Raw genomic sequence first — 24,579 nt, forward strand, 5'->3', positions numbered from 1 at the left:
CTTTGTTTTTGCCAACAAAAAAAAAGAAGAATTAAAAGGGTTGAACTTTTTTTTTTAGATTACAAATGAGACGGGACTGATTTTCCCAGGGGCTTTCCCGACACACGCACACGCACACCCTCGTCACACGTTCCGTTTAATTGCGTAATGCTATGTTCTACAAGGAAAGGAAATATTGATTAATAAGCCAGGACTGCACCTTTACTCCCGAACATCTGTAACCTGAAAGCTCGTCTTTTTTAAGACGCACTTCGTGTCTCTTTCCCGACTGTCGTCCTCTTGACGTCTCTAAAAATGCACGAAAGTTTCTCTCCCTCGCTGTTGCCGTCATCTCTCTCTCTGTTGTCGTTACGTGATCATTCTGGGGGCTCGGGGATCTTTATTAAATGTACATGAAAATGTATTCCCAGGATTGAAGCTTTTCCAGGACTATCTCGTTAAATTTGATTCAAATCAGCTTTCAAAAAGCCCCCCCTGTGAAATCACCAGTGTCTTAGCTGAATCATCAAATGGGTCATTTCTAATCCAACCGTGTCATTGTCCACAACAGGGTTTACGAGTTGGGCGCAGCCTCCGGCTTTCTGTGCTGTTGCAGTTTTTGGAGGTCACCATAATAAATAAGCAAAATGCCTCAGAGCAAAAAATGAAATGTAAACTCAACAACAACAACAAACGGGATGCTTCAACATGTTTGCAGTTTCTCCACAAGGGGGGTGAGACCCGACTGCGCAGATACAAAGATACGCAGATACAAAGATACAAAGATATGCATGGAAAACACCGGCAGCAGTTTTGATCTGAACATGTAGACGTGTCCATGTCGCCCCCTACAGGAGAAGAAAGTAGAGCTTGCGCAATTTTAACATTTACCTCACCAACAGTCAACGCGTGATACAACTGCAGTTTGTTTTTTCTCTTGTGTGTGTGTGTGTGTGTGTGTCTTTGTTTGTTTCTCACTTGTTCCAGAATGTTTTTCAGGTTAATACGATAATATTTTCTATACTTTCATTTCCAGTTATTGGATAAAAAAAAATGTTAGATGTACACATCAGTCAAGAAATAAGATTATTTTTTATTTATGAAACCAAACTTTTGGTTTGGTTGTTATTATAGTGAATAATACGACGATAGATAGTATGAACAGTACAATTCAGCTTGTGCCTGGAACACACAGATTTTTAAACTAATGTTTATTTCTCTTTCTAAACAAATGTCTAAAAGATTTCAATTCAATTCAAGTTTAACATAAAACAAATTCATAGGATTTGCTGATTTTACTTCATTGCTTCCTTTTGACCTCTGCATCCCAAACCCTGTTTCTGTCAATCAAATACAATCCCAAATGTCAAACACACACATACAGCCAGCATCTATAAAAAGAAAAGAAGGAAAAAAACTACTCGTTGTCGCACGCCCGAGGGCTGCAGGTGGTGCGTGTGTCAATTTGCAGCAGCTGTAACGGCCCTTGCCTGTAGATGGCGCTGTCACTGGCATGTTGTCCACACCTCAGTCTAACCTTCTCCCTTTTCGGTCCACAGTGTACAGACTTCTTCAAGGCCGGCCGGGGGATTTACGAGGACTTCTGCCGCCGACTGCCGTTCTACCCCTCTGACTTCACAGATGGTAGGATGAACACACCGGACTTGTCGTGGAAGTGAATCATCTCCCTGATTGTGCCACACCGGGGGGGGGCCTCTGGCGGCTCCTCGTTTGTCTGTCACCTTTTGCCTCGGACACATCTGCGCTCCATCTGTGGTCGTAGGGGGGTTTGTCTCCCGCGACGACGTGACTGCCTCAAAACGTCTCAATGCTCCCGCAGCAACGTTATTCTTACTTCCCAAGTCATCAGACGAGGACGTCGGCTGGAAACATTCCCAACGGTTTTATTGACTCATCAAACCGTTCTCTTGATCAGCAAACGTGTGGAAATGTTTCTGCCATCAGTCAGACAGATGCACACATGCTGCTCGACCTTTTTAGAATTTGGTATTTACCAAAAGAGATAAATAAATAAGTATGGACGGGTTTTTTGTTTGGAGATGCTTGTTTTTTTGTAAAAAAAAGTGATTGAATCTGCTTAATTAAACCACATCAATTTACTCGGTTGACCGTGATTTGTTAGGAAAAAAAGAAGATAAGAAACGGGAGCACAGAGTTTTCTTGCTCGGCTGCCCTCTTTCAGCCCTTTCTCATTTCATAATGTCCAACCGCAGTCATCGGGCTGTAACAAAAAGATACTTCTGTCCTGTGAGTGTCGTCGGATAAGGATCATCTGATGAAGCTCACCAAAATCATTGTGACCCAATTAGAGCCCAATCAAAGTGTTTTATTCCAAAAATGAGTTGAGTGACTCGTATTTTTTTATAAAAGGGCAGTGTGTAGCATCAGCCTTTTGTCGAATAGTTCTACTGTTCCATATTGTGGAGTTACTGAATGATGAACTCTGTTAATGTTTTTTGTCATTTTGGGAAATTAAAGTGCTTGAGCCTCCTCCGCTTCATTATGAGGTGAATACGACTCATGTGTTTGTGTTTGTCTCCCCTCAGGGATCGTTGGCAGTAATAAAACCCTGCTGAAGTACATGACCACGGCCATCTTCCTCTACATCGCCATCCTCCTCCCCGCCATCGCTTTCGGCTCCCTCAATGACGAGAGCACACGTGGCGAGATCGGTATGAGCGCATATGGATGCAGACACACGGCCACTGTTGGAGAAGGATTCCTGTTTATTTACCCCACAAACACATCGTCACATTAAGAGTTTTAACTGTATTATACAGTATGTGTGTCATCAAATCTAAAGCTTAAATTGGTCTAAAAAGCCCCGTAGAGCTTCAGAATTGGGTGATACATTATTTGTGGGTCAGTGTGAGTGACTGCTTTCACATTAGGCTTAATATAAACATTTTGATAAGTGGAGCTTTAAAAAACGTTTTTTAAGTAAGTGTTTTGCATCATATTAACATTTCACAGAGGCAAGTGGGAATGAAAATCTAGTGCTCGTTTTTGTGTTCAAGTCTGATATAAATTGTTTCTCTCCTGGGTTTATGGGATTAGTGCGACACATTATTTATTTTCTAAGTTTTGCCAAGATGAATTACTTAGTTACTTTTTCTCTATCTGTTTAAACTGGTCAACATGTTTTATTTATTTTTTTGTCAGGATCCTTTTTAAAAATGTTTGTTGTGAAAGTAAAAGTTGTGGCTGGTGAAACTTTCTTTTTTGTCAGGATCATTTTTCTTCGTGTTTTGTTGTTGCGATGCTCATTCCGGCCACACGAGGCTAAAGTGCATCACGACCCTGTGATTTAAGTATGGCTAAAAAGATTCAGTTTTTATTTCTCCATGAACTCTAAACACAAAGTACCTATATTGTGTAAAGTTATGTAAAAAAAACATGAACGCTTTAGTCCTATTTAGCTAAATGTGAGCCCTTCAGCCTCTTGTGGCCTAAATGAGTATTACAACAACAAACACCTGGAAAAATTATCCCGTCAACAGAAAGATTCACCTGAAAAAAATTTGTTTCACCTGTTAACATAAAAACAAGTAACTTATAAAAACATTTTTTCATGTTTCACAGAAATATACAGTATGTTAATAGTTTTAAATGTTATATTCCTGTCGAAACCTTTTTTTAAATCTGTTCCTAAGTAATAAACAAGAGAGAAAACAATTAAGATCAGCCTTATAAAATGGATCACCAGGGTATTTTCTCCTCACTTGCCTCTCAGGGCTTCCATAACATTCAATTTGAGAAAAAATCTGATTTACTTCAGCCTCTGTTCAGCTTCGCTGAAGAACCTCAATGCACATTAATCAACCCACATCGGTACTTACGTACCTGAGTTTCCTCCATGTGTGTCCTCTCTGTCCAGACGTTCGGAAGACCATCATCGGCCAAAGCATCGGCGGGGTCATCTACTCGTTGTTCGCCGGCTCTCCTCTCGTCATCCCTCTGACCACAGCTCCCCTCGCCATCTTCATCAGCGGTAGGCCTCCACTCCGCTCAGCTCAGCCGAAACACACTTATGTTTCCTCCGTCTGCGCCGGCGGCCGGTTTGAAAAGGAGGCTTGGGGGTGGGCGGAGAACTAAGAAGATTACATCAAAAAATCAAGAGGAGGAGGCACCCAACCGTGCAGAGCAGCAGCTAGAAACCCTTACGTCCTCTTCTGCTCCGTCTTTTACCAGAAAACAGCCCCCGTCGGAGTAATGTAGTTTAAGTTTTCTCGCACACACACTAAGCCCCGAATGACTGTTCCCGGTGCAGTCGAGCAAAAAGCACATATCTCCCAAACCTTGTGTTTTTTTCAGGGATTGATGTTACATAAGGGTTGCTTTCAGAGGCCTACAGGTTAGGAAGACTGGCTCTTCGCACACGCAAACTTTCTATTCCCTTGTGAGAGTCTCAGCCGCATAAACTGTTTTTTTACCCAACAGCACTGTTTTGTTGCTTGGATTTTAAACGTTCTTGGCAGCTGGAAGCTGCGGAATCGGGCAGCGGTGAGGAGAAGCAGCGACCCCGATGCCAAGATGTAGTTTAAAAAACCGAAGCGGTTTGCCGGGTTTTGTGGAGTGATGCTCTTTGAAGTGGATGGGTTAGAATTGTGCTAAGCACGTTCTCATGGGGATAATTATAGTACATTTCCAGCAGCCTGTCTGAGCAGAACAATGGCTTGTTTGTAAAGTTGTAACTCATCTGCGCAGAAATCTGCTTGAGATTACAACTAAATTGTTATTGTCCTTTTCATGTTTGAATGAAATTCTCCTTTTTCTTTGAGCGTGAGTTTAGTCGATCTCTGCCAAATCTTTTCCTCAGTTTTTCCTTTTTTTATTTTATACTTTTTTTTTTTATGCATCTTTTTTTTCTTTTTTTTTTTTTTTTTTAACAGAGGAAAGGCGATCAATACTGTTTCTTATTGACCTAGTTTGTTTTGTAACTATTATTGATCAAAGCAACATCGATCCGTCTGTCGCTCATCGTTTGTTCGTCGCATACAATTTCTCAGGCACTGATTGAATTTTGATGTTAAAAAAAACAACAACTTTCTTAATGCTTATTTTCCACAGTGTTCGATGTGAAGCGGTGACGTGTCAACAATAGTCACCGCTTCACATCGAACACTAACTCGTGCAATCTGTGGCAAAAAAACAAATAATCTGTGAATCAACAAACCGTTTTTTGGAGGCCGTGGAAGCTCATGTCTGACGCGCCTTATGATCTGTGTCTGTCTGCAGTGATACGAGGAATCTGTGACGACTACAACTTGGACTTCCCGGCTTTCTACGCCTGCATCGGCCTGTGGAACTGCCTCTTCCTCATCCTGGGAGGGATCTTCAACGTCAGCCTGCTCATGAAGCTCTTCAAAAGGTATTTCTCCTGCACGATGGTGTCCTTCCGCTTCCCTTTTCCGAGTCGCTTGAATCAAAACCAACAGATATGAAGATCTCTTGTACACTCAGCCCTGCCTCAACTGAACTCTGTGAGGAAACGGAGCATATCTCAATATATTGCTATTTGTATTCCCCTAAATGACAGCCGAGGCCAGAGGCTTTTGTTTTTGGGTTGTCCGTCCCATTCTCATGAACACGAGATCTCAGGAACGCCCGGAGGGAACTTCTTCAAATTTGGCACAAACGTCCACTTGGACTCAAGGATGAACTGAGTCCAAGGTGAAAGGTCTCTGTGACCTCACAAGAACTCAAGAATTCATACGCCATTTATTACAATTTCACACAAATGTCCAAAAGGATAAAATAATGAAGTGATGACATTTTAGGGAGACGTGGATATAAATTGCAACTTGACTGGGCGCTTATTCTAGTGACTCATTCTGTGATTTTTATTATTTCTTCCTGTTCAAATATATTCTTTTAACTTTGTGTTACTTTTTTTTGTTTCGCTACTGCTCAATACATTTGGCCAACTAATGAAGTGATTGAGTGCATTTGGTTTCATTCGGTTCTGTTAGTGTTGAGTATTGCTGTAGAATCTGTTTCCGATTTAAAAACATTTCATGAAAACATTACACATGCAAACTATAATTGATTTTTAGAACTAAATTATAGTTAAATAACATTTCTGTCTTGTATTCATTTTCAGTACCGTGTTTTTCGACCCTGGTACATCCGCCTGCAGGTCTACTTCTAGTCTGTAATTAAAAAGAAAACAGCAATTCTCACTATTTTTTTTCCATTTAAAAGTAGTTAATATTTTTATTTCAGTTCATAGCAACATTTTTGTAACACTTTATTTTCATATGCACCGTTCCACAACAACCCTGATCATCACCACAATGATTCCTGTTTTCTTGCAGGTCGACAGAGGAGGTCATCGCGCTGTTCATTTCCATCGCGTTTGTGGTGGACGCCGTGAAAGGAACGGTCAAAAGTAAGTCGCGGTTTTCACAGTCTCACGTTGATTTTTTTTCTGTCGCGTTGACTGACATAACATCTAATGAATCAATAACTTGCCCTCTGCTCTGACTCATCAGAACCAATGCGAACACTATAGTGTCATACCTGCAGTGTGTCAGTCTCAAACGCATGTCGGATACATACAGCCGATTACACTGAGAGAGGAAAACTTCAAATCTCCAAAATAATCCACACACACACACTTTTTAAATTGTGATTTAAGGGTGCAGCTTACTCATTAGTGGCTGAAGAATCCTTTGTTGACCCTTTGGTCGTCATAAGATCTTTCAGCTGATCATTTAGTCTATTTAATTAAAAACTGCCAAGTAGCTTTTTACCACTATTCTGCAGAAGAATACTGTCATTCAGAGGAATCTTTTAACAATCTTATTGAAGAACAAGCCATATTCTTGAATATTATTATATTGCCTGATAGTGAGTTTTCCTGGAAAACGACCATAAAGGACAACAAAGAAATTCAAAGGCCCAAACATTTGATTAATGAACTAATCTCATAAGAGCAGTGCTACTTATTCATCAATCCCTCTGTTACTCCAGTGGGTCACTGAGCGGCTGAGAGAGATACTATGTACTAAATGAATCAATCCACATTTCGATCCCCAGCCTGCAGCCATATTTACACCCCGATCCCCACACCCCCTTTACCCCACTTCATCTTAGTATATCATAAATATTTTACGCAATTTAATTTCCATCCCCCCCAAAAAAAAAACGGGATGACGACGGCAGAACGTAATTTATTTTGAATGCGATGTCGTCCTGTTTCCCCAGATTGCCGGTGCAGTGGTTCAATTTTCCAGAAACCATTTGTAAAATACGCTCCGAGCTCATATGCCATTACCATAACATTAACCTATGCCATTTTGTTGACACTTTTCATCCCAAAAAATGTTGCGGTAGCATGAATAAACACGCCGTGAGTCTCCTCTACAACTCTGTTTGCCACGTAACTTTCTCCCGGTTTGATGAAAAGGCCTGCGGAGGGAAAAGTGATGATGGGGAAACTATTTGTGCTTGTGTGGCACTCTTATAGACACGGTTGTTCTTATTTAACTAGTTGTTCAAGCAAAGCTCGACAAGCTTTAATATGTTCAACATAAGGCTCGCTGAAGGAGCACTCACATTATGACTGCTGGGTTGTAAACAATATGGCCAATGAACACGTCGCAACTCCTAGAAGACCATCTGTCTTTGAAACATCACATCAAACTCTTATTATTATGAAAATGTATATATGTTAGTATTCAGGTTTCTGCACACATTATTGCAGTTTGTATGAACGGGTAGGTTTTTCTTGAACATTGCTACATTTCTCTTTATAATAATCATAATACGTTTACAATTAATCATGTCTGACTTTTTGTTTGTGAAATTGATGGGTTTCATAGATTTTTGTGAACTAGAGTCATTTTAATCTTTATTATGTATAAGCCTTCAAACATGAAACAGGATTCAGGACTATTTGAACGGGGACTGTACTTGTCCTGACATAAAATCAAAAATGTTTGCTTCATTCAATTTGGAGGTTTATTTTTACGTTTTCAGTGCAGCGTTACAGTTCCGCAGAGGTTCACCTCACTTTTATGAGGGTCTCTCTCACTCAGCTCACCCGGCAGAGTTTACAGTCCCCGTCCTCTGTTCCAACATTTTACCTGAATTTACTGTTTTTCCATGGCAATGCATTGTGGTCGCACACAAATACCGTCGAAGTACCAATTATAGACGGCAATGAAAACATAAACAAAGGTCTGCGCTTAGCAATTCCCTTTTGTGCCAATAAAGTGCAATTTATTGGCACATCCACCAGTGATGTTTGGAGCGAATGCTCGGTTTGTCCGTGTTTGTTGGTCACATGGAAGATTTCCTCGCTAGTGTTCACATAAAACTGCAAATGTCAACCGGCTGGTGGCGCTGCAGAAGAAGTCAGTGCATTGCCAAACTCTTTAGGATCCATCCTCTGGGCACCATGAATGTCTGTACAACCCTTCATGACAATCATTATCATATGTATAGACAATCTAGATCAAATTGGGGGACCTGCGTATGTCGTTATGCTGCAGGGTCTCCAGTCTTATATTAATCTTCCGATCTGCTCTCAGCTGAACTCAACACTGTGGATGTGGCTTCAGTCTTTTACAGGAACTACCACGCCCCAACGCTGGCTAACAGGAGCATAGCTGCCTTCCCCCAAGGCGACGACCTGCTCGGGGGGAACAGGAGTGAAGTGGCGGCCGGGTTTGGACTCAACGCCCTCCCCGAAACCGTCATCCATTGCACCCGAGAGAGGCCCCTCCTCTGCCTCCTGCTGATGCTCGGGACGTTATGGATGGGCTACACCCTCTACCAGTTCAAAAGGAGGTACGTGCACCAGGGCGGCACTCTGGAGATAAATCACTAGGGGAGTTTTAAATCTTGTTTGCCCGGCGAGGACGAAGACCGCCGAGTTGGGGCCCCGACTCCTAAAGATTGTCTGGAGTGACGGCGCTCGCAGAAACTTTTCCAGACGAGCTCTTACAAAGCTCCCGTTTCTGTCGAAGCTTCTGTCCCAGCCTGTGATTTAATAAGCATTAATATTCTACTTCTGATTGCCCCCAGTAATCAAATCAACTTCAAAGCTGGATTCAATTGTGTAAGCAAAAGGCGGACGAGGTACTTAGGCAGTGTCAGGATTGCAGCCATTGTCCTTGTCTTGTCCACAGTAATTGTATTCCTCTATTATTTCTCTCTCTCTCTCTCTCTCTCTCTCTCTCTCTCTCTCTCTCTCTCTCTCTCTCTCTCTCTCTCTCTCTCTCTCTCTCCCTCTTTCAGTCCGTTCCTGCATGCCAAAGTGAGGGAGGTGCTTTCGGACTGCGCCCTGCCGATCTCGGTGCTCTTGTTCTCCTTCATCGGCTCCTACATCTTCAGGGACATTGAGCGTTAGTATCATTTGTTGCTTCTCCAGATAGAATAGACAGTGAATGTGTGCGTGTGTGTGCGTGTGTGCGTGTGTGCGTGCGCGTGCATGTGTGTCAAATTGAGAGGTTTGAAATTCAAAATGATTTACTCTACATGTACAAAATATCATGGTGATCAAATCGCACACAGTGGTCATTTCAAACGATGAGCAAGAATTCTCTGATGTTTTTTCGATTTAACGCGTTATGAAAATGTAAACATCATAGAGTCATAAAGAATAACGAGTTACGACCTTTGTAATGATCCTTTCCTTGACCTTGAATTCAAAAGGGTTGCAAGGGGTCATTGAGTGATACTATAGAATTATGTCATGGGAATAATATTTAGAAGAATCTGAGCGGACGGGTTTGCAGTTGGTTGAAATCCTCAAATCTCACCGCTAGATGCTACAAAATCCGACATACTGTCCCTTTAATTATGTCAACTCTTCTTTGGTGTAGTAGATCCTGCTAAACACTACAATACCCATGAGCCTCGGCCGCTGTTGTTGGCGAAGCAGCCAGTCATAGTACTTCCAAAAGTGACTCAGCGTTCAGAACTACATTAATTTGAGCTGCAGCTTTGGGGGTCGAAGGTAACTCCTTACTTCATCATGTTCACAGACTTGTACCTTTTGAGTTTTTTAAGGACAAACAATATATTTTCAAACAGAGCAGCTCATCTCTCGTACGGAGGATTCAACCAGGAGAGTTCCATGTCCTGTTAAATCATTGGAAATGTTACAACTGTCCGTCGCAGCCAACTTGTATAAAGAAAATACACAGAACTTTATTATATAAAATACCTCCTTCCTCACCCATAACTCTATGCCACATGCACAGGCTTTTATGTTTTCTCGCAGCTTTTTTTAATGAATCATGAAGTGATTAGCGGTTGTGTTTCTGAAGACTGAAGAAAAGCAAAAGTTGATTTCTCACATCAGCATATGTATTAGCATTTATTTGAACTTAGATAAAGTGGGTTATTAAAAGACATAAGCCTGTGGTTTTGTGTCTTTAGGTATTATTGCAACCTACTTTGGCTCTTTGCTGTAAGAAAAAAAGGAAAAGAAGAAAAAAAGCACAGAACATTTCATTAAATATGAAAAATGAGGGAATGTAATTGCAAGAAAGCTGCTTATGGTTGCTAGTCAGCGGTCTTTTAGTCCCAGTGCATTGCTGTTTGGGGTGTATTTACACTTAAGGGATTTGGACTCTGGTCCAAACCTGCTGAACGGCTCAAACTTATAGCTTGTTTACTTCCCATGACTGTGTAACTGCAGGGCCTCCTCTATTTGGTGCCTTTATTGTCTTTTTAATGTTCCTTAATCAAGGCACAGGCCAGAACACATTGGATATTTTCATCATTTTTATCCTCCATTGTTTGCATCATTTCGAGTCCCCATTCATTGTTGCCAAGGCAGCAGCTGTTCTCCAGGGGTCGACTGAGAAACAGAGACGAGCGCCAAACCCTCAAGTGAATTCAAATTTAAGTGCCCGGCCAATTTTCTGTTCCTTTACCTCCGGAGACAATAAGTCATAAGATAATAGGCCCATTATTGTATTGTCATTACTTCCTAAATTTAACCAACTGCACTTAATACAGCCGCATTTGAGGGGCCGAATGAGATATGCAGTATTTGGAAAGAAATCCAGCTCCTCCGAGCAAACGATTGTTGGTGTGAAATCGTGAGTCATCACAACAGTTTGAGAGACAGTTATGTTTGTGAAGATGGAATCGGATGAGTTCAGGGAGTACTGATAGCGGATTTCAGGCAACAATTACATTCCTGTCACCTTTTAAAGTCCATTAAAGAAATGGATGTTTATAATTTAGCTCTAATAGAGATGTAATCAAGCAGGTCCTGAACTACAGTTATCCAACAAAGTGAGAACGCTTTAATTAGATTAAAGACTCACTGTTGAATTAAGCTCATAGTTGTAATTAGGACTGCAGCTATGGATTATTTTTATTATCAATTAACCCTTAGAGACCCACATAGACCCATGTTTGTCTTTGTTAGGGGGGGCAGGGGATCTGTAAGGGCAGATGGCGGGCCAACCAAACGAAAGCTGGGAACATAATAATGTATTTGAGATGCAGCTCAGCAGTGTGCGTCGAGTTTTTAGAGTTTTAAATCCGTAATACACATTGTGTTTTTGTCAGCTGGGCTATTCAAATTCAAACATTATGATATCAGAAAGTTGTTGCTGCTTTTTTTTTCGCTTGATGCCATTTGTTATAGATTTGGTGCAACCATTTAACCATTTTATGGTCATTATATTACAATGATGAAAAATCCCTCTGAAATACCACATTAAGACAACAAGACTTTTAAGAAACACCAGAGAAAAATCCATGCTGGGATTTAGTATCTAAAAAAACCTTTTTAAACTTGGAGATTTCTTTAAAGATGCCATATTTTGGTGATTGGATGGCGAGTACTTCTGCACTGGAAACTGCTCATAAACCCCTTTCTTGACAATATAGCTAGAAAAGTCTGAAGTTTGTGGGTCTAATGTTTCTGAAAGGATGTGAATATTCGAGAGGTCATTGTGACGGTGACGTAAATTCTTTTAAAAAATTGTCTCACTTTGTATCATTGGATCCACGAGAGACTCAGCTTTCCAGTCAATTTATGCAATTCCAAGACTGGTTAGGGACCCAAGTGTTTGGAAATATTCAAATACACCCTTTTAAGAAAAGGTGAAAATAACACATTCATTCATTCTGCTTTGGATTAGCATTAAGTGGGCATGTTTGTTAAGGGGAGACCCATGGGTACCATAGCGCCTATTTATATTCACATATCTTAAGGAGAGAGGTGCCACCAAACTTCAGCCCAACTGTGGAGCATCATTGAGCCCCGTTAGTGACCTGGTTGGTACCAATAAAGGCCGTAACAGATCAATCGTTATCTTCGCTCTCGCTTTTTATACCGGCAATCCAACACTCCTAAACCGAAATATGTTTCAATTTACTATCCATTAAGACAAAGAAAAACAGCAAGCCGTCATTTTTCAAAAGCTGCAATCAGCCAATGTTGAATTAATTACAAATAATTAATAGATGATCAAAATGGTTGCCGTTTATCTCACGATTGTTTGATTCGTTGACCGATTATTTCGGCTCGTTTTTTTTCTCCTCCTCTGTGAACAGTTCCGGTCTTCAAAGTTCACAACCGGCCCGTCTTCAAAGTGGCTCCGTTTGAGCGGCTGTCGGGCCTGAATGTCCTCAGCGCCATGGGCATCGGCTTCCTCCTGGCCCTCCTCATCTTCATCGACCAGAACATCGTCGTCTCGCTGACCAATGCGCCGGAGAACAGGTACAGTAGAGGCAACGATCCCTTTGTGCACAGAAGGAGTTTCACAAGGAAAGCTTGACTTGATACATTTAGAAAACTGCCCAAAGGGATAATATTAGTGACACTTATTAGGGATACAAATGATTGCGCATTAACTGGCTTAAACTCTCTCCATGACCCCTAAAATACCCACCAAGGACCTTTGGGATCGGCTGAAACCGGATCCTTACCGGTCTGTTAGGGGGGGAAGATTAACTGAGCCAGAAACTTGACATCTGAGTCAAATTGTCACAGTCAGGGAGCTCTGAAGAAGCCTCAGAGCCAAAACACCATGTTGAGCTTTCTAAATTTGCATCGGAGAGACCACTTATAGAGCCGACAGCCATCAAGCAACACTACTGGGGGAATCTATAATGATGGGATTTCAGCCCTCATCATCTACATTTGTTGGGTAGAAATTAATTGGATCTAAATGTCTGTTCCAGACGAGGACTTGAAGACACACAAAGATATGATTTCCAAGAATGTCGACCTGTTCAACACTGATAACATATATATTGTTTTAAATATATATTTAACTTTAAATAACTACACATCACTACATCTCCCTTGTGTCACTAACAATAGAACAGAAGAAGAACAAAGTTGTGTCTATTTTTGTTCTTGCGTTTCTCGTTTGATTCTTTTATCTTCAGCATCCCTTTGTCTGGAAATAAGATCGAACCATTTTGACTTTTTTCTTTTTGGCCTCTCTTCTATGTTTTCTGTCATTATTTATTTATGTATTTCATATATCTGTCAGTAATACGCTTGATGACCACTTAATTTCTTAACCTGAGTGATTTGGTTTCAATGTCATGCTCAAGGGCGCATCAGCAGGACACATAGCCTATGATCAGTTTGTATGGATATTTCTCTTTTATTATTATTATTATTATTATAGGGAAGATGCACAGCAGTGATCTAAAAGGTTTCGTGGCATCATAAAGGTCGCGACCGTCCTTTTATGTGCAAGTTACTCTAATGTCACACTCGGCTCATGATGTCATCGTCGATGACATATCGATTTATGCGTTGCGCGTGTGAAAACATGGGAGACCTTTGCAAGGCACGTTTATGGTCCATTAATTTAACGATGAACGAGAAGAATTAGTGAAACATATGAGCGAGTTTATTCAGGTTGTGTTAAAGGGCGCCGCTGACCTCAGGAGAGTGATGCCCTTTTTTTGTGTGTGACCGGATGCTAATTTTCCTTCCACATCTCTATCTGTGAGTGTGTGTGTGTGTGAGAATGAACTTGTGTGTGTGTGTGTGTGTGTGTGTGTGTGTTGTCACCAGTTCTCCTCTGAGTGGTTCGCGTGTAACGGTTGTGTTGCTCCTCAGGTTGCTGAAGGGCACGGCGTATCACTGGGACCTCATGCTCTCTGGGCTCATCAACATCCTGATGTCGGTGATGGGGTTGCCCTGGATGCACGCCGCCTTCCCCCACTCCACCCTCCATGTGCGCCAGCTGGCTTTCGTGGAGCAGCGAGTGGAGGGGGGGCACCTCTATGAAACGTGAGTTCCCCGCTCGCCGGCGCCGCTGCTAATCAGACGCTCAATTAAAGGTCGTCTTTCGAGCATGTGGCGACTGGTAATTTTGTGTTGCAGGCTACTGTATCCTGCTCTCCCCCTGATTGCATGATTGCTATGTGACTAACCATCTTCTCTCCGGGTGGAAGAGGTGAAGGAGCTTTTAAGAGATGAGAGGATTAGGTTCCTCATTACGGCCACGCAGTTATGTGCAAAGTTATAGTTAGCGAATATATTCAGGATTTCAGAAGTTGTCAAGTGGGATAAAGAGGGAGAGGGGGGTGGGGGACAGCAATCATCTATAAGAGCAAGAGATCAAATTAGAGATATTGATTGTCGAAAAATTAGCAATTTAGGGTTCTTGGAAGTATGCCTGGGAATTTATATTCGAAATTGTCCGTGAACATTTGCGAAAGTGGCCACCCTTTATAATATGGTAACATTTCAAAAGTAAGTCATCTCGCTTTTAAAGCACGTTTCAAGAGCAAAGTCCTCCAAAATCAAGATAAAGCAGGAGATATAGAATACCCACTTAAAGCAAGGGTTGGTTATGTTGAGAAACTAGTAAGAGTACGCCAGAATTTTAAAATCATCCAACAAAAAAACAAAAACATCCCAGCGTTGGCAACTCTTTTACAATAAAACCGGAATATTTTCTGTTCTTCAGTCAGAGTGTTCGATTGATTGATTTCTGTTGGGATGTAATTAGAATTTCAACAAATATAGCAACAACTTTTTTTTTTTTAAGAAGATCACCAACCCCAGCTATAAGAAGAGTAAACACAACAGTAATAGCACTAAATGAAAATGTGTTTTTGTCCACGTATCTTTTAGTTTTGAGACAGAAATGTGTTCAACTCTTCATGTTGCAAATAATGTCCGTGAGTTGTTCACCCAGAGACACATTTACCTTTCCAAGATTGTTTAATCTGAATCATTTCCAGAGGCCTGAAGAGGTATAGAAAGGTCAAGAAAAAGAAAAAAAGGAAAAAAAGGAGGGCTAGAGGAAGAATGGTCGTAAAAAAAAAAAGTTTTTTTCTTCTACTTTTCTATCGCTCTAATTATCCTGCCACCTCACCGATTTATCTCCTGACCCAATGTGAGTCTCAACCCTCCGGTTAGGAGACACTTATTTAATGAAGTGTTTGGCTTTTGCAGCTTCACGCTTCTCTGGACAGGATAAGTGGAGGGATGGATGTTTCAATTACACTCCATGCAATACATCAAGTATTTAAAGCCTAATGCTACATGTTGTCATCAAAACTGATTGGTCAGCTTAGGTCACTCTGCCCACACTTTCCTTGTTAAAGGAAGTTTCTCCTTTAGATCAAAGTCAGTTACAATGTCTGTTTATTTAAAGAGGGTTAAACAAGAAACAAGGTTGGTGTCCTAAATACTGTTTGTGTTGGTTGTTTTCTCTTTACAAAAATCTGCATTTGTGTTCATCGTAGTCCAAAATATGAGAAATATATTTCTCTCACACACACAAAATTGAGAATTTCTCAAATGGAAAATGTGCGAGAACACCGATAAGAACATCCTGAAATAGAAATGTCGTCTGTCGCATTGTACGGAACAATTGTGCACTCTCCATTAAACCCTCCACTGTGTATGTGTGTGTGCGTGTGCGCGTGCATGTGTGTGTGTGCTCGTGTGCGTCCCCTCAGTATCGTCCAGGTGAAGGAGACCCGGCTGACGTCTCTGACTGCCAACATCTTCATCGGCGCGTCGGTGCTGCTGCTGCCTCTCCCGCTGCAGTGGATCCCCAAACCCGTCCTGTACGGCCTCTTCCTCTACATCGCCCTCACCTCCATCGACGGAAACCAGATGTGCGACCGCATGGCTCTCCTCCTCAAGGAGCAGGTGTGTGTGTGTGTGTGTGTGTGTGTGTGTGTGTGTGTGTGTGTGTGTGTGTGTGTGTGTGTGTGTGTGTGTGTGTGTGTGTGTGTGTGTGTGTGTGTGTGTGTGTGTGTGTGTGTGTGTGTGTGTGTGTGTGTGTGTGTGTGTGTGTGTGTGTGTGTGTGTGTGTGTGACCATATGTCGATTGCAGGCCTCTGCAGATCAAACGGTTGACTCGGTGCCCGCCGCCGAAGGACCAGACCTGAGTCAAATAATATTTGCAAATATATATTTTGTTGTTAGTTTTAATCTACTCAGAATAACAGGTGGGTTGGGCTTAAGTGAATTAAGACAGATCAGATCGTAAATGATACTTTGCCCTTTTTATTCTAGCGTTGGGTATCAGCGGCATAAAGATCTACATGATCAGTCAGATTCAAATATGAAACCAACATTTTGGACAATACATTTCCTCTTCTCCTGTGCTTCCGATTGAACCTTCCCCCTGGAGGTAGTCTCCTCTTAACTCGACACTTCACACACTGGCGCCTCTAAATGGCAGTGAGAGGTAACTGAAAAAAAAAAAACTAAATGTCCCCCGTCCACTCGAAAATGCATTTAGCTTATTGTTACTTCTCCCTGGATGTTTGAGCCGCATCACCATATGCAATCCCAATATCCAACAAAGACGGAGAAACTCTTCATACAAAGTCCAAGTGACAAGATCCTAATCTCTGCTTCAACAGGAAGCCTCAGCCTGATCTGCACGAACACAAACAAGACTCAGAGACACGAACAAAATAAACCCCACGCGTCATGAGCCGCGTTTCCAAAAGTGCGTGCAGGTTGTAACCGACGCCGGGAAACAGTTTTATTGGCAGCGGCATGTGGTAGTTCTTGATTGATCAACTCCTGTTGTTGTGAAGATTCATGACACCAGATCAGTCGGGGGAGATGAGTTAGTTTTTCTCGCTGCTCCACTCAGACTGGAGAGAGACAGGTGTATTTTTACATAAAAGCCTTCACCGAGTGCAGGTTTTAAAAATAATATCCGCCGCTTCTCTCCCGTCCCCCACCTCGCACATTCACACTGGAGACCCCTGGTGCTAAGAATAGACTCTCTAAGACAACATCCACTGAGGGCTAAGTGTTATTTATGATCTAAAAGCCGCTGTGCACTTCTTAGAGGTGTGTGGGCCGGCCTCTTCCCTCCGTCATGTCTGTCAGACGGCAGGAGACCTGAGGACAGTGAGGGGAAAGAACCTCGGGGTAGATTGTGTTTTTAATCGGTCCTGATCCTCTCACCTCCTGCAGACGTCTTACCCGCCCACCCACTACATCCGCAAAGTGCCCCAGAGGAAGATCCACTACTTCACCTTCCTGCAGATGATGCAGCTGCTGGTGCTCTGCACGTTCGGCATGTACCCGATGCCGTACATGAAGATGATCTTCCCTCTGCTCATGATCATGCTAATTCCAATCAGGTACGAACCCGGGGACATTCTGTCCCAGAACGTGATTTAAACCACTGTATGTTTTCTGTTGTTGTCAACACAACTTATCTCTCGAAACAGCAGCGCATTTTGTTAGAATAAAGTTGACAACTGTTCTTTTCTCAATTTCCCAATTCATTTTAATTTCATTCAATTGAATGATTTTAGTCTATAACGAGGTTGAATGTGTTTCAGCTGGAAACATCTGGCAGTTCAGCGGAGATACAAATGTGTTTGTGCTGCAGGTCGTCTGCTCAGTCTCACTAAAGGAAATGTGTGAAAACAGTGGGCGTAATGCGCCGCATTATAAATGATATTTGGGAATTCACCGAATAATAATAATAATAAACACTTTCCTCGTTTGGCGCATGAGACTAGTAAAATACCTTCAATACAAAATGTTGCTTTGCACTTAAAAATCTTTAAAGAAAGCAAACCATCTTCATTCATGTAGTACTAGTGTTTGTGACAATTTGGTTTGATTACATAATGTCTATTCCTTTTAACTAAACAATCAGTTTTATCTGATTTATCAGTTTTATTTCAGATTCTTTTACCTTACCCAGGCTTCCTGAAACGCATTACCGCACCTATTACACATCAGTGTTAAAGAACCGAGCAACAGCGAATTCACAAAACGATTGCGCGGCTTTTTGGAGTCGCCAAACCTGCACACACGAGACGGAAAAGACACCGTAACTCTCCAAGGCACCCGAGATGCACCCGTAGCTGCGCGGCCAATTAAATAGCTTCTCAGGTGCTATTTTGCACCTATTTAAATGAGTTGATATGCAGACATCCAGTGTAGAAAGTGTCCCCTTTCTATGCAAATGAGCCTCATTGCAAAAAAATAATCCAATTCACAAAGATCGGCGCTGATGGCCACACGCAGTTACAGAGATGTTATTGGCGTCCTCGGAGACTTGGTGGTGACTGAAGTGCATTCATCAGGGGGGGTCCGGACGCCCGGGCTTCCAGTGGTCATCACGGCAGCGGTGATTGTAGCCCGCATGAAACTAACTAACACACTCATTTGTGTTGGGATGCAGTGGCACGATGTAATGGAGGTTGTGTCATGAAATGAAATCAACAAAGAAACCTCCCCCCACCCCTACATGTCATTTGTTTTTAAATACATGATAGAATACAAATAGAATACAAATAATAAGGCTATTAATTAATACAAACGGATGCAAATTGCACTCTGCCGCAAAACTTCATGGGCGCTTTCACGCTGTAATCTTTCAGCTCGACATCTTTTGTGAACGCGACCCTCAGAGCATCATTAGCGCTTCCAGTGGAATGAATGGCTCGTTAAATCGCGCCCATTCCCCCCTGTAACTACACAACCCCTATACTTCATAAACACTCTTTATTAAGGCCATCTATTTTGTCATTTAAACCTTCCTTCATTTATTTATTTCTGGGGTAACATCCGGACAGTGCAACAAGCAATAATACACAACACTGATTTTAAATAAGTCATTCCAAAGTTGCTATATTCCCTGGCGACGTTTAAAGCTCCTCAATTCATCCATATAGTAAGTGATTGGAGGCGCTTTAATGCCGACATCGTGTACAGTTTGGATTAGTGCATTTTATTGCTGCCTCAACAGCTGCAGTTGTTGTTCTACTGCATCCAAAAGATCAACGTTTTTTGAGTGCCACGTATCATTTTGCAGTTGATACACAGTATAATCAGCAGTTCCCCCCCACGCAGGTCTCCGCTGCCACTGTGCGCACTCTGGTGGATTCGATCTCTTGTACTCGTGAGGAGGAAGTGATGAATCTAATGTGATAAGATCTGTCACTGGGATGGTGTGGTGTTTTGTTTTGCCTGTTTTCTGTCTCAGCGCCGGTCTAACAACTGACATCGATTCTGTCTGCTCTGTGTTTAGGAACAACGTGCTTCCTCATATCATTGAGGCCAAATACTTGGACATAATGGATGCCCAACACATGTAGCTACAGATGGAGACGAGTTCTGGATCTACAAATAGACGTCTGGAATAAAAAAAAGAAAAAAAAGGGAAAAAAAAGAAATGAGGATTTAAAAAAAAAAAGAAGAAAAAAACACAACATATTTTTCAATGCAAAACTGTACGAAAGCAAATAGGAGAAAAAAACTGATTTTGATTTTTGTATCTGATAAGAACATTCTTACAGGTGAAGCACTGGAAATGGTGAGAAGTCGCGTGAGACAGAGAGATGAGGGCTGTGTGGGAAATATTTCCAACCGTGGACAGACTCTCTGGGGGAAAATTCTACCGGAAAAAAATAAATAAATAACAGGAACGTCCAGAACTCCCCGTTTCCCCTCCGTTTCACCCCGTCAGCTAGTTCAGTGCCATATATATATATACCTCCGTGTTCTCCTCTCACACCGTCACATTTTATGGTAACATTTTACGGTAACATTTTACAATATCCTTACTGGAGTGTATTCATCTGCGTGTTAAGCTAAGGATAAGTGCTTAAAGTACTCACTAATACCGTGTAAGTAATACAAATGCTGCCGATGTACATTGTAGAGCACGTAGAAAAGGTGTAATGGCACAATGTAAGTTTCAACAGCTTTCTTTTGACTCTTTGCACTCACATTGTGTTTTTACACTGTCATTGGAGCAAATTCGACATACTTACGCTGTGTTGATAAGTACTTCTCCGCGGATGAATTAACTAGTAAGAACACTGCATTTAAGCGACTGCAAAGTAAATGTAATTCTGTCATTCTGTGCGGTGTTAAAACCTTTACATTCCTCCACCTGTTAGCTGTGACACGTGACACGTGCATATTTAGTTTCTAAGTCATTCCAACAGTGTTCATGAAGGCGGACAAAGGAAGGTGTGTGTGTGCGCGTGTGTGTGTGTGCACTAATCTGTCCTTCATCTAGCTTCCTGCAAGCTCTTTCCAACACCTAGTTTTTAAGGTGGAATTTAAGTGCTCAGCCGAATAAAATAAAACGCATTCCACAGGTGTATATGTAATTATTTAGAACGACAGCACAAACCAAAACATATAGTGAAATCTTTATCAAATTATGAATATATTAGAATATATTATGGAATTATACAAAAAAAGTATTTTAGATTGAATTCAAATAGAATATTTATTTATCATGATGACAGTTTTATCTTTTAATTACTAAATGAGAATGTTGTGTGTTTAACCCGAACTTTAAAGTAAAGTGTAATTCTGTTTGCTCCTTTACATTCCACAGTTACTGATTCTTGTATTTTGAGTGTCTTGTCTCACATCTGGTGTTTACATATCAAAGTCCCTTCCAGCTTCGCGTCAAAGTCCAACACAGTTCTGATGCATTGCTCGTAAAGACGAAAGTCAGGTAAACGTAAAAAAGTAAACAAAAAAAAAACAACAACAAAAAAATATTTGTGAGCTTAGGATTCATCAAAATGCATTTATTTTTTATTTTCGTGAACACGTGTTCAGAGATGAGTTTTAGAATAATCTGGTCTTGTTTTCTATTTAGATGTTATGATTAGATCAATGCTTGCAAACGTTGTCATGTAATAATCCAGATGTCTGGAAAGATTATCTTGTTTATAATACAAAAAAAACACCAAAAAAGTAAATTTCTAAGCAAGCACTGGTTTGCTTAAAAGCATGACTCATCTGGGTTTTTGATACAATGTTATACCAATGGACATGTATCCTACACAACGCGGGGGGGAAAGTAGCAAGTCAAACAGTAACTTCTCAATAAACTGAATGCAACGCTCAATATTCAGCAATACTGTGTATAAAAATAAAACTTCACGGGTGAGATCCGGGTTTCCCAGTGAAGGCATAGACAGGCCAGCCGTATTTTTAAGACACAAACTTGTCAGTCCATCCTCATGGTACAAAAAAATGAAGAAAAAAAACTACTCTGTGCTGATTCAACTATTGCACAAAAAATATAAAGTTTGCCCGTCAACAAGGCATCCATTGTGCTGGATTTTATTACTTGCTTTCCCAATATCCAAATGGCAGCTCCCTCGTGCAGTTCTGTTCAACTTTGTCTTACAGATGTGAGAAAGATGTCCAATTTGAGCAGATGTCTCACGCCGAGATAGCAAGGCATGAAAGGAAAGCTTGACGGCATTTGCATAATCCTTGGGTTAAGGCTTACTGGTTGAGAGAGGAGAGAGATTGTGAGGTATGAAGTAATATGTACAGTTTGCAATGCAGAGTTTAGTTTTTATCAAGTATCCATTATAATCCATGGCAAGGTATTAGTTTCAAACTTTGGACCGAGTACAGAGATTTAACCATTCTTCTTCTTATGTGACAGTATTGTTGTTGTTCCTCGATATCTTCTCTGTACTGATGATCTTTGGAATAGCAACAAACTTCTCTCAGAGGACTTGACGTTGGATTCAGAGTGATAGACATATACGACTCTGTTTGTGAAACCTTGACTCCCCCTCGTAAATTGGATTTGTTTGAAGATTGCGTACTGTGGTGTTTCTTTTTTTCTTTCCTTTTCCTGATTTCATATAGCCTACTTTTTCTAATCATGAATGTACGGTGTGGATTTTTATATAGCATAATAATTTAGGTGTCAAACAGAATCTGTAATTTTGTCAAAAAGATCAGCTATATTTGTAAGCTGTAATATGTAATAATGAGAAAAAAATGGTTATAAAACAGAATGTGTTGGTTTACTATAGTATATATATACTGTACACTGAAAAAGAGAGACTATCTCAAGCTGTTTGCCAAATAAAAAGTAGTAGTGATGTAAATATTTGTGTGCGTGTGTTCATTGAGTTGTTGTTTGTCCGTGATACACTGGGCTTCTGTGTACACTGAGCTCCACCACCTACAACAGAGGAGCAAGACTAGCGTGGTTGTTTGGCCTTTTTTGTCGTCATTTTTGTAGTTGTTTTGTGTCTCTTTGTTGTTGTTTTGTGGTCATTCTGTCTCTGTTGTTATTTTGTGTCTCTTTGTAGTGAATTTTCCTCTTTGTTGTTGTTTTGTGTCTCTTTGTAGTTAATTTTCCTCTTTGTTGTTGTTTTGTGTCTCTTTGTTGTTGTTTTGTGGTCATTCTGTCTCTGTTGTTATTTTGTGTCTCTTTGTAGTTAATGTTCCTCTTTGTTGTTGTTTTGTGTCTCTTTGTGGTCATGTTGTGTCTGTGTGGTTTTATGTCGCCCTGTAATAGTTTTGGTCTTTTTGTGTGTCTCTTTGTGGAGGAAAGGGAGCGTCATGACACCTGTATGCCGGCCAAAAGGTACGTGTAGCGCTACCTCCAACAAAGAAGGACATTGTTGTGATTATGTGTGCACGTGACTGTACACTTCGGTGGTGTCTGTAAGTGAACATTCAGAGTTGAAAAAGGAACAGCACTCAACCCTCTTGCTGAACAATACAAGCCACGACAGGAATCATCTCAGCAGAAATATTCATTGGCTCCATCAACAGTTGCGACATCAATGGAAGCAAACAAACATGAACATTAAAAAAACAGTTAATCAGACGAGCTACAAGTGGCAAACATCTGACCAAATAAAACCACATCAATCAGATGTAAATCCTGGTGGTCAGCAAACGATACCGTCTCAAGGCAACGCTCAAATACCTGGAGAGCTTTACCGTCTGTTACAAAGACAAAATGAAGTAATGGTCCTCCTCGTCCGGACACGGAACTCTCATTCTCTTCCACACAGAGAAATACCTACTTTTGATGGAGATCCTCTTAAATGTAGACTATTCATCAGAGCTTTCAAGCATTATGTGGAAGCTAAAACTAACAGAGGAGCCTGCTTATATTACCTGGAGCAATTCACTAGGGGGCAGCCTCGAGATCTGGTACGTAGCTGCCAGCATATGGCTCCTGAGAGAGGGTATTCAGAGGCCAAAGACCTTCTTCGAACACACTTTGGAAATTAATTAAAAGGTCACAGCTGCCTATGTGGACAAAATCATTGGATGGCCTGCTGTTAAGGCAGAAGACGGTAAAGGGCTACAGGCGTATGCATTGTGCTTACGGAAGTTTTGCAATGCTATGGAGGAATTACAGTATTTGGATGAACTCAACATGCCAGCAAACATGAAAACAATATCACAGAAACGTCCTTACAAGCTCAGATAGAAATGGGGAGCAACTGTTTGTGACATCTCTGAAACCCAAGGTCGCAGATCTGGCTTTAGAGACATTATCAAATTTATTGAGTACCGGGTCAAAGTGGTTTCTGATCCTATTTTTTTGTGACATTCAGGACACCCAAGGTGGTGTAAATAAAGGAGACAACAAGGGAAAGTCACAGTTGAAAAGTAGCTTTGCAACTGCAGTCTTTTTGGGTACTGAACCAGCTGTGAGTGAAAGCTGGAGAAGCATTCAGACTCAAACAGGAAGTACGTCACCGTTGTAAATGTTTCCTGTTTGTATTGTATGCATGGACATGCATTGGAGCACTGTCCACAATAAAGGAAAAGAACACACCAGGAGAAATTGGATTTTCTAAAAGAAAAAGGAGTTTGCTTTGGTTGCCTGCACATTGGACACATGAGCATGAATTGCAATGAACGCTTATGTTGTGAAGTTTGCAACCGAAGCCATCCCAGCATTCTGCACATTGGAAAGGAGCAAAGGTGAAGATAAGCCAAAGGAACTGTCTGAGTGGCACCACTGTCTCTACTTGTGGTCATACAGGGGCCGGGGAAAGTAACGGCATCCTTTCAATCTTACCTGTCAATGTCAAGTGTAGAAAAGGGAAATAAAATCATACAAACTTATGCATTTCTGGTTCCAGGGAGTACTGACACTTTCTGTTCTGAGAGTCTAATGGAAAGGCTGAGAACAAAGATCCATCTGCGTACGATGGGTCACAGTACTACTGTTCCAAGTTGTAGTGTGAAAGGCTTGGAAATCTGCGAACTTGCCAACAATCACCTTTTTGAGCTTCCTAATGCGTTCACACAGAAGAAAATGCCAGTGTCGACAACCAATATCATTACTGAAACAGAGTTGTCAAAGTGGACTTACCTGGAAGGTG

At 41.3% G+C, this 24,579-nt stretch overlaps 1 protein-coding gene across 3 annotated transcripts in view; it reads left to right on the top strand.

Moving 5' to 3' along the window:
- The window catches only part of slc4a11 (solute carrier family 4 member 11), an 85,449-nt gene extending 64,454 nt beyond the window's left edge, over positions 1–20,995 (top strand). For all 3 annotated transcript variants that reach the window (XM_034525581.1, XM_034525582.1, XM_034525583.1), the window contains 12 exons: positions 1,539–1,623; positions 2,547–2,672; positions 3,878–3,991; positions 5,239–5,371; positions 6,318–6,391; positions 8,568–8,796; positions 9,247–9,353; positions 12,532–12,697; positions 14,060–14,233; positions 15,916–16,111; positions 17,402–17,571; positions 19,479–20,995. In XM_034525581.1, the coding sequence (XP_034381472.1) occupies positions 1,539–1,623; positions 2,547–2,672; positions 3,878–3,991; positions 5,239–5,371; positions 6,318–6,391; positions 8,568–8,796; positions 9,247–9,353; positions 12,532–12,697; positions 14,060–14,233; positions 15,916–16,111; positions 17,402–17,571; positions 19,479–19,545 (1,641 nt within the window). In that variant the 3' untranslated portion in view covers positions 19,546–20,995. The remainder of the gene's footprint in view (positions 1–1,538; positions 1,624–2,546; positions 2,673–3,877; positions 3,992–5,238; positions 5,372–6,317; positions 6,392–8,567; positions 8,797–9,246; positions 9,354–12,531; positions 12,698–14,059; positions 14,234–15,915; positions 16,112–17,401; positions 17,572–19,478) is intronic.
- Positions 20,996–24,579: the final 3,584 nt, after the last annotated feature.

The sequence above is a fragment of the Cyclopterus lumpus genome, chromosome 22 (assembly GCF_009769545.1).
Source record: "Cyclopterus lumpus isolate fCycLum1 chromosome 22, fCycLum1.pri, whole genome shotgun sequence".
NCBI lineage: Eukaryota > Metazoa > Chordata > Actinopteri > Perciformes > Cyclopteridae > Cyclopterus > Cyclopterus lumpus.